Source organism: Neoarius graeffei, chromosome 3 (assembly GCF_027579695.1).
Source record: "Neoarius graeffei isolate fNeoGra1 chromosome 3, fNeoGra1.pri, whole genome shotgun sequence".
NCBI lineage: Eukaryota > Metazoa > Chordata > Actinopteri > Siluriformes > Ariidae > Neoarius > Neoarius graeffei.
Genome location: NC_083571.1, coordinates 6,394,271 through 6,405,579, shown reverse-complemented (window position 1 = coordinate 6,405,579; position 11,309 = coordinate 6,394,271). Strand labels below are relative to the sequence as shown.

The following is an 11,309-nucleotide window of genomic DNA, read 5'->3' as shown; positions in this document are numbered from 1 at the left end:
AAAAAAGCTGGGACGCTGAATAAACTGTAATTAAAAACAGAATGTGATCATTTGCAAATCACATAAACCCTATAATTCATTGAAAATAGTCCAAAGACGACACATAAAATGTTGAAACGGAGAAATTTTATTGTTTTTTGAAAAATATATGCTCATTTTGAATTTGATGTCAGCAACACGTGTCAAAAAAGTTGGGACAGGGGCGTGTTTACCACTGTGTTGCATCACCTCTACTTTTAACAACACTCTGTAAATGTTTGGGAACCGAGGAGACCAATTGCTGTAGTTTTGAAAGAGAAATGTCATCCCATTCTTGCCTGATATACAATTTCAGTTGTTCAACAGTTCAGGGTCTCCTTTGTCCCTTCATAATGCGTCAAATGTTTTAAAGGGGAGACAGGTCTGGACTGCAGGCAGGCCAGTTTAGCACCTGGACTCTTTTACTACACAGCCATTTGGTTTTAATATGTGCAGAAAGCACATACTAATAACCTCAGTCCAGCAGCACCATAAATATTATAAAAATCACAAAAGTGCAAAATACACTGCAAAATACAGCTGCATTAAAAAAGTCTTCATTGATTTCAATCAAACCTGTGCTATATACACTAATAAACTAAATCCAGCAGTATAACTTATTTAAAAATCTTCCCAATCAGGGAATGTTTAGGAAATGTTTTCAGGATCGCTAGCTCAACGATCAAGCATACTGAATCTGTACAGTAGGAACTACATACTGTACTGTATTATACAGACATGAGTGTTTTACTCTGAAATATGCCACTCGTATTTTATTTTTCATCCGAGCTCCATCCGGGACATGGAGAACCAAAACTGTGACATAAATCTCTATATGTCACTTGCGAGGAACTCGATAATAAATTTTGTTTTGATAAATTTGGGGATTTTTTGTTTGTGAATGTGTCAATATAATAAAAAGAAAACCACACGTTAGCCTGAAGATATGAAGTTTATCTTCTTGTGTTGAAAAACTCACATTTTTCATATGAAATACATCGCGGATCTGAGTGACATATTTAAGTAATATTGGCTGGCGTTGAGTGATATATCAGATATATTCCATTCAGCTAGCATGATACTGAACAAATCGAAGACGAAAAAAAGCCATTATTATTATTATTATTATTATTATTATTATTATTATTATTATTATTATACATTCCTTTCAGGTGTTCAGCGCGCCTTTCTCTTTCAAAATTCTTTCAAAATCTTCCATATTTAATGAAGCAAACCTGACGGCCATGTTTGTTTACAAATTGTCCCAGTCGCTCGCTAGTGCGGAAATTTTGCATCTCTGATGTGTGATATCGTGTTGTCTTGACAACCATGCAATATCATAAACCATATTCAATGTTCATTCTCCGTTGGGTCGAGTGACGTAATACACGTAGGATAAGCGATATGCTAACAATATTGCATGCTATCAAAGCAAATTAATGAAACCCGCTAGAAGGGAATAGAGCACGTTTTTATTCCATGGAAGAAGTGTCCTGTATGTATAATAATTCCTGATATTTCACTCCGATGATGTCACTCCCAGTGTTTTCAATGGCGAACCGGTTCTAAATTAAAGTGCTTTTGATTAACTGCGTTTTTTTTTTTTTTTTGTGGATGTGATTTTGAAGTATTGATCATTTCTGGTAAAATGTTCCCTAAATACACTCATAAATTCCATCCAGCAGAATTTCATCAGTGTATTTAGCAAATGCATGTTTAAGAAATCAACTCAAAGATCAAGTCCAAACTTTTCAACTCTTCACAATAAGAGCTGCACAATATATCACGATATCTAATTCTATAACTAAGTCCTTCTGTATTATGGATTATTCTGAATCAGCCTTTGTGCCATCCCATAATGTAGAGGCATTTTTTACTCACAGCCTTATCAGTTTGTCCGATCAGACACAGCTCATTTCTTCCCAATCAGCCGTTAACTTTCATGCGATGGAAGTTATTTAATGCGTCATTCTTGGATGTCTTCCTTCTATCTTGTTTTCCAGCAGGTGTTTTCTCCAAGCCGCCCTTTCCGTCACAGCTTCCCCTTGTTTTGTCTGCTCGCGCCGACATGTTTGCATTGCCTTCTCTAGATCTTGGAGAAGGAAGAAGAAAATACCAAACATAATGACACTGGGGTAATTTGAGAAGCCATTTCCTGTTTAACAGTTTACGCATATTTGGTGGCTTTTTGTTGTGGTAAATTGCTCAAGATTTAATTGTCTCATTCTGTAAGATAAAGGCCAAAAAGCCCTGCAAGGGATTTGCTTGTGAATAGTACTAAATGCAGTATTGGTTTTAGATTATGTCTCAATACAAAGGGTTTTCCCACAATGCTGTAATGCTCGGAGGGGTTTGACCTGGGAGAAATGGGCATCAGCTGTTTCTGTGCATGGACACTCAGTTTGATGCAGTGAGTGCACTGGCCTCGGAGCTGGTTCAATAGGCGCTTTCCTGTCATTACTCCCCCCATCCCCTCATCTGAACCTGTCCTATATGCCTTTTTCCCTCAGCCTCATTTCCTTTCTCTGTGTGCCACAGAAAGTTTTGCGGGGGTCTGATAACAGGGGCACGGTTCCCATGGATATCACATTCAAGGGACAGCGAGTGACATTGACCAGGGCATGAGGAGAAATACAGCCGTCTACATCATACAGCGGGACAGGAAGGCTACAAGTTCTCATGCATGTCCTTCCAAATGAAAAAAAAACACAAACACTCTGCGTGTTGTGCAGTTATAGGAAAATAATCAACAAATGGATAGGGTGATGAAGCACACACACTGTTCCCACAGTTGCCAAAAGTTGAATATTTTCCTTTCACAGCACATCTTGAAATACTTTACTCCAAAAAAGCTGGGATGCTCTATAAAGTGTAACTAAAAACAGAATGTGATAATTTGCAAATCATGGAAACCCTATAATTCATTGAAAATAGTACAAAGACGACATATCAAATGTTGAAATGGAGCAATTTTATTGTTTTTTGAAAAATATATGCTCATTTTGAATTTGATGTCAGCAACACATGTTAAAAAAGTTGGGACAGGGGCGTGTTTACCACTGTGTTGCATCACCTCTACTTTTAACAACACTCTCTGTAAATGTTTGGGAACCGAGGAGACCAATTGGTGTAGTTTTGAAAGAGAAATGTCATCCCATTCTTGCCTGATATACAATTTCAGTTGTTCAACAGTTCAGGGTCTCCTTTGCTGTATTTTGCGCTTCATAATGTGCCAGGTCTGGACTGCAGCAGGCCAGTTTAGCACCCGGACTCTTTAACTACAGAGCCATGCAGTTTTAATATGTGCAGAAAGAGGTTTGGCGTTGTCTTGCTGAAAGAAGGAAGGCCTTCCCTGAAAAAGATTTTGTCTGGATGGCAGCATATTGCTCTGAAATGTGTATATATATCATTCAGCATTAATGAGGCCTTCTGAGATGTACAAACTACCCATGTCATGTGCACTAACGCCCCCTCATACCATCACAGATGCTGCTTTCCAGCTGTGCACTGATCACAAGCCGGATGGTCCCTCTCCTCTTTAGCCTGGAGGACGTAGTGTCCATGATTTCTAAAAAGAATTTCTACTTTTGATTTGTCAGACCTCGGGACAGTTTTCCACTTCGCCTCAGTCCATCGTAAAAGAGCTCGGGCCCAGAGAAGGGGGCGGTGTTTCTGGATATTGTTTATATCTGGTTTTAACTTGCATTTGTGGATGCAGTAATGAAGTGTTTTCACAGACGATGGTTTTATGAAGTGTTCCTGAGCCCATACAATGATTCCACTCCATTTTATATGTTGTCTTTGTACTATTTTCAATGGGGTTTCCATGATTTGCGAATCTTCACATTCTGTTTTTATTTATGTTTTACACAGCATCCCAAGTTTTTTGGAATTGTGTTTTTTGGAAACTACAGCCATATGCCAGCAATTATAACACATCATTTTTTTAAAAAAAATCTGTTTATAGTTCTGATTAATGTTGTGGAATGTTGGAGAATTAAACAATTCCTTATTTAGATTAGCTCACCACACTTGCTCTCTCTCTCTTTCAGCTAAACTCATTTGTCCTGAAGATGTCAGAAAACTTAAAGTTACAGCTTCATCTCTGACTGTTATAAAGTGCTAACACTGGAGATTCCTTCCACAAATGTTACATCAAAACATTTCTCCTGACAGAGAACTTTAACGAAATCCATTTCTGCGCAGCCCCTATGAACATGCTATGCTGTTACTATTGAAATGATAACGTTTTAGAAAGAGCGCATGAATATACACCTGCACTGCTCTTCTAGAAAACTAATCAACACCTCCTGGCCAATCAGAATCCAGAGTTTGACAGCACTGTGCTGTAAACATGCAGTAAGTCTCATCTCATCTCATTATCTGTAGCCGCTTTATCCTGTTCTACAGGGTCGCAGGCAAGCTGGAGCCTATCCCAGCTGACTACGGGTGAAAGGCGGGGTACACCCTGGACAAGTCGCCAGGTCATCACAGGGCTGACACATAGACACAGACAACCATTCACACTCACATTCACACCTACGCTCAATTTAGAGTCACCAGTTAACCTAACCTGCATGTCTTTGGACTGTGGGGGAAACCGGAGCACCCGGAGGAAACCCACGCGGACACGGGGAGAACATGCAAACTCCACACAGAAAGGCCCTCGCCGGCCCCGGGGCTCGAACCCAGGACCTTCTTGCTGTGAGGCGACAGCGCTAACCACTACACCACCGTGCCGCCCCACATGCAGTAAGTGAAATGTGGAAATGACTTAAGAGTGTTACTTGTTTGGTCTTTAAGCTCTTCGGAAAGAAAAAGAATAGAAAAAAATCACATTTGATGACATTTCCAAAAACTACTTAAATTAAATAAAATTTTGGCACCCGTAAAAGAATTAATGCTCTACCCGAAACCTGAATGTCCATCTCACTTGATGTATAACTGTAAGGAAAAGAAATGCTGATACAATTCTGGGTTTATTTATTCTGTCATTTTTTGATATATTACATGACCGTTGTATTTAATTCATCACAGGTTGTCGTCACTTGCAGTTAGAGCTGCCGGTTGGTTTGTTTTAGAAGTAAACGCTGGGAACGTTGATGATTAGGCTCATATTAGACAGGCCACCAAAACCTCATCAAAGTGCTTAGGGACACAAGCAGAGCGTATGCCCTCTAGGACACAATCCAGAGCCCGAGTCCAAGTAATTCAGGAAAAAGCCTGTTCTGGGATTGGCTCCGCTTCACGCCACAGCTGCTCCTTGTTTCTCTGACATCGGCTCGCCTGTAGGCTGTTTATTCCCCGAGCAGAAACAACAGAGGCTTAGTGTCTTAATTTGGACCAAACACCAGCCTGTTATCACACAATACATCTGTTACCTTTAGTGGATAAAATAATGTGTGGAATTTTTTTTAAAGGCAAGGGATGAGCTCCAACGAGGCGATACGCTTCCAATGGATAAACTTCGATCATTGGAACTTACAGAGGTGCCTCACAGGAAAGAATTTATGGATGAATGAAAACTCAATGCTAATGTATGCATTTTCCTACAGCGTCATTCTCTGATGTGTTTTATTCCCCTTATACCACATGCCCCGATCATCATTTTTCATTCCTTTAAGAATGACACATTGTACTTTCTATCTATTTATAATTACATTTAATATTGTTAAACATCCCTGAAACAAGTTATTTCCTGCTATGACTTACATTATAGCAGCTGTAAACATTCATTCCCTCACCAGTCTCTCCTTTTTCTCTCTCTTGTAGCTAATAAGACAAAACAATACAGCTTGTCATGCTATTGAGAAACTGCAAAAATTCCAGCTTTGCCTCTGACCATGAGCTGTTACTATAGAAACGGCAAGAAAGAAAGCACAACTTTATTCATCACACACTTGTGAAATTTCCTCTCTGCATTTAACCCATCTGAAGCAGTGAACACACACATGAGCAATGAGCGCACACACATACTCAGAGCAGTGGGCAGCCATGCTAACAGCACCCGGGGAGCAGTTGGGAGTTCGGTGCCTCGCTCAAGGGCACCTCAGCCCAAGGCCGTCCCATATTAACCTAACCTGCATGTCTTTAGGGGAAACTGGAGCACCCGGAGGAAACCCACACAGACACGGGGAGAACATGCAAACTCCATACAGAAAGGCCCTCGCCGGCTGCTGGGTTCGAACCCAGAACCTTCTTGCTGTGAGGCAACCGTGCTAACCACTACACCACCAAGTGCATTAACATAAACCTGCGATTTGCTGCTGCACTACTGTCAAATCTGCTGATTAATCAACCCCTTCCGACCAATCAGATTAGAGAATTCAACAGCGCTGTGGTGCAAATCTGGTTACTTTTTCTCCCTGTAATACTCAGGCTGACTCTGGCAGAGATAATAAACCTGTTCAGATCAAATTCCAGCTGTGAGGGAGTGCAATTCAGCCGTGTTACAGATTTGCAAACATCAGCATGTTTTCGCTAGTTCGTTTGCCAGCTACACTCTGCTGCTGTGTGTTCAGGAGATTCATCCAGTCATGACCTCGCAACATTTCCTTCAGTCTCATCCACGCCAAAGCATTCATTCGAAACACATAAATCTGTTTGTGTGTGCACTTTCTGTTTCATGTCTACACTGAACCTAAGCCTTTCCTCCCAGTCTTCTCTCTCTCTCTCTCTCTCTCTCACACACACACACACACACACACACTGCTGTCTGCAGAACACTTTCAGTAGATCACTCTCATTCATCATTAATTAACATCTCAGTAATGTGCTGAAAAAGAAATAGTGCTGAAAGAAATGAAACATTACGGTCCAGAGATAAAGAGAGTTAAGACCAAGCACTACTGCTTCTAATGGTTTATAGTTTTGTAAATATTTTTCAATATTTAGACAAGAAATTTTCCATTTTGGGGGTTAAATGCTTTATTTTGTATACTTTTAGCCCAACACATAACTACATACAACATAAACAAGGTTGTAATTTTTATTTTATAGCTAAAAGTGTAGATGTGTTTTTAAATAATCCAAAGAAACAACAAGATTTTGATAAATTGCTATGTTAAGGGATAAGTAATGATGATAAAAACATCAAACACCAACAACATCACCAACAGCAACACCACCACCACCAACAGCAGCAATACCAACAACAACACTACTAAGACAGACAACACCACCAACAACAACACCAATACCATGACCACCACCACCACCAACAACAACAACAACACCATCACCAACAACACCAATACAAACAACAACAATCCCATCACCATCAACACCATCACCAACAACACCAATACCATGACCACCACCACCACCACCAACAACAACAACAATCCCATCACCATCAACACCATCACCAACAACACCAATCCCATCACCAATACCACCAACAATACCAATCCCATCACCAATAACACCAATACCACCAACACCAATACCACCAACAACACCAATCCCATCACCACCACCACCAACAACACCAATAGCATCACCAGCAACACCAGTAACACCAACAACATCATCACTAGCAACACTAACATCACCAACAACACCAATACAGTCACCAACAACACCAGTACCACTAACAACACCAATACAGTCACCAACAACACCGATACCACCAACAACACCAACACTACCATCAACAACACCAGTACCAACAACACCAATGCCATCACCAACAACACCAATACTATCACCACCAACACCACCAGTACCACCAACACCAATACCATCACCAACATCAATACCATCACCACAACCACCAATATCATCACCAACACCATCACCACCAACACCAATACCATCATCAACAACGCCAATACCAACAACAACAACACCATCACCAAAAACACCAGTACCAACAGCAACACCAATACCATCCCCAACAACACTACCATCACCAACAACACCAGTACCACCAACACCAGTACCAGCAACACCAATACCATCAACAACAACATGACCATCACCAATACCTCCAACAACACCAAAACCATCAACAACAACACCAATACCACCAACAACACCAGTACCAGCAATACCAATACCATCACCAACACCAAGACCACCAACACCAATACCATGACCACCAACACCAATACAATCACCAAAAACTCCAAAACCATCACCAACAACACCAATAACATCACCAAAAACACTACCATCACCAACAACACCAGTACCACCAGCAACACCAATACCATCAACAACAACACCAATACCACCAACAACACCAGTACCACCACCACCAATACCATCAACAACAACAACACAACCATCATCAGCAACACCAATACCACCACCACCAACACCATCACCAAAAACACCAGTAAAACCAGCAACACTAATACCATCACCAACAACACCAGTACCACCAAAACCACAATACCATCACCAACAACACTGCTATCACCAACAACACCAGTACCACCAACACCAATACCATCAACAACAACACAACCATCACCAAAAACACCAATACCAACAACAACATCAATACCATCACCATCACCACCAATACCACCAACAACACCAGTACCACCAACACCAATACCATCACCAACAACACTACCATCACCAACACCAATATCACCACCAACAACACCATCACCAAAAACACCAGTACCACCAGCAACACCAATAACATCACCAATAACACTACCATCATCAACAACACCAGTACCACCAACACCAGTACCACCAACACCAATACCATCAACAATACGACCATCACTAACACCAATACCACCAACAACACCAATACCATCACCAACAACACTACCATCACCAACACCAATACCATGACCACCAACACCAATATCACCACCAACACCAATACCATGACTACCAACAGCAGTACAATCACCAAAAACACCAATGCCATCACCAACAACACCAATACCAACAACAACAACAACAACAACACCAAAACCATCACCAACAACACCAAAACCACCAACAGCACCAATAACACCACCAACTAGATAGAACTCGACGCCAACGTCATCGATGGGGATGCCTCCGCCCGGTAGACTACACACCTTATCAAGTTGTGATTTGGGGATGGACATTTGACCTCACAGTAATCTTGACCTGGTGAAATTACTTGTATTAGCCTTGGAGATATTGTGTTCACAAGGTTTTCGGACAGACATTTGACCTCACAGTGACCTTGACCTTAGACCTTTTGATCTCAAAATCTAATCAGTTCATCTTTGTCCCAAAGCGCACAAATGGTGAAAGTTTGGTGAAATTCCTTTTATTAGCCTTTGAGATATCACATTCACAAGATTTCGGGATGGACGCACGCATGCACGGATGGACGGATCACAAGGTTTCGGGACGGACACACACACAGACACACGGACAGACAGACAACCCAAAAACATAATGCCTCCTGCACCTTATGGTGGCAGAGGCATAAAAACACTACCATCACCAGCAACACCAGTACCACCAGCAACACCAATACCATCAAAAACAACACAACCATCACCAACAACACCAGTACCACCAACACTAATACCATCAACAACAACACAACCATCACCAACAACACCAATACCACCACCATCACCAAAAACACCAGTAACACCAGGAACACTAATACCATCACCAACAACAGTACCATCACCAACAACACCAGTACCATCAAAAACACCAATACCATCACCAACAACACTATCATCACCAACAACACCAGTACCGCCAGCACCAATACCATCAACAACATGACATCACCAAAAACACCAATACCACCACCAACATCAATACCATCACCAATACCACCAACAACACCAGTACCACCAACACCAATACCATCACCAACAACACTACCATCACCAACACCAATACCAATACCATCACCACCAACACCAATACCATCACCACCAACACCAGTACAATCACCAAAAACACAAATACCGTCAGCAATAACACTAATACCACCAACAACACCAAAACCATCACCAACAACACCAAAACCACCAACAACACCAATAACATCACTAACAGCACTACCATCACCAACAACACCAGTACCACCAGCAACACCAGTACCATCACCAACAACACAATCATCACCAACAACACCAATACCACCACCATCACCACCACTGACAAGACCAACATCATCAACAATGGCAACAATACCAACAACAATACTAATAACAGACAATACCACCACCACCACCACCACCAATACTAATGACACAGACAACATCATCACCAACAACACCACCACCACCAATGACAACAATATTAATGACACAGACAACACCACCACCATCACCAACAACACTAATAACCTGAACACCACCAACACCACCAACAACAACACTAATGACAGGCAATACCATCACCACCACCAACAACAACAACACTAATGACACGAACACCACCACCACTGACAATACCAACACCACCAATATCACCAACAATGGAAACAATACCAACAACAATGCTAATGACACCAACAACACCAACCCCACAATCAACAACAATACTAATGATTCTGACAACACCACCAGCAACAATACCAATACCACCAACAGCCACAATAACAGCACTAATGACACAAACACCATCACTAACACCAAAAACAACAATTACACTAATACCAACAACAACACGAATGACACCAACAATACTAATAACACCAACAACACCATCACCAACAACACCATCACCACCACCACCATCAATTACCCCAACACCAAAAACAATACTGGCACCAGCAACTGGTGCACCAAAAGCACTGACACCCAAACCACCAATGATCTTAAGAACACCACCATACAACCCTAACGCCAACACCACCAATACTAACAACCTCAACAACCAAAACACTAACACCAACAACAACCACAGTAGTAATTATCCTGTTCTACAGGGTCGCAGGCAAGCTGGAGCCTATCCCAGCTGACTATGGGTGAAAGGCGGGGTACACCCTGGACAAGTCGCCAGGTCATCACAGGGCCGACACATAGACACAGACAACCATTCACACTCACGCTCAATTTAGAGTCACCAGTTAACCTAACCTGCATGTCTTTGGACTGTGGGGGAAACCGGAGCACCCGGACGAAACCCACGCGGACAACATGCAAACTCCACACAGAAAGGCCCTCGTCGGCCACGGGGCTCGAACCCGGACCTTCTTGCTGTGAGGCGACAGCGCTAACCACTACACCACCGTGCCGCCTGCAAAAAATCTGTGTAATGCAATTACATAAACATTAGCACACATATATACTCTATTTATTTTCTATCTTTATACA

At 41.7% G+C, this 11,309-nt stretch overlaps 1 protein-coding gene across 1 annotated transcript; it reads left to right on the top strand.

Moving 5' to 3' along the window:
- Nucleotides 1-2,142: 2,142 nt before the first annotated feature.
- LOC132882491 (GATA zinc finger domain-containing protein 14-like) lies at nucleotides 2,143-10,836 on the top strand. Its single transcript, XM_060915605.1, has 6 exons — nucleotides 2,143-2,153; nucleotides 7,515-8,266; nucleotides 8,361-8,368; nucleotides 8,400-8,909; nucleotides 9,656-10,085; nucleotides 10,379-10,836. The coding sequence occupies exons 1-6, from the start codon at nucleotides 2,143-2,145 to the stop codon at nucleotides 10,834-10,836; spliced, it is 2,169 nt and encodes a 722-aa protein (XP_060771588.1).
- Nucleotides 10,837-11,309: the final 473 nt, after the last annotated feature.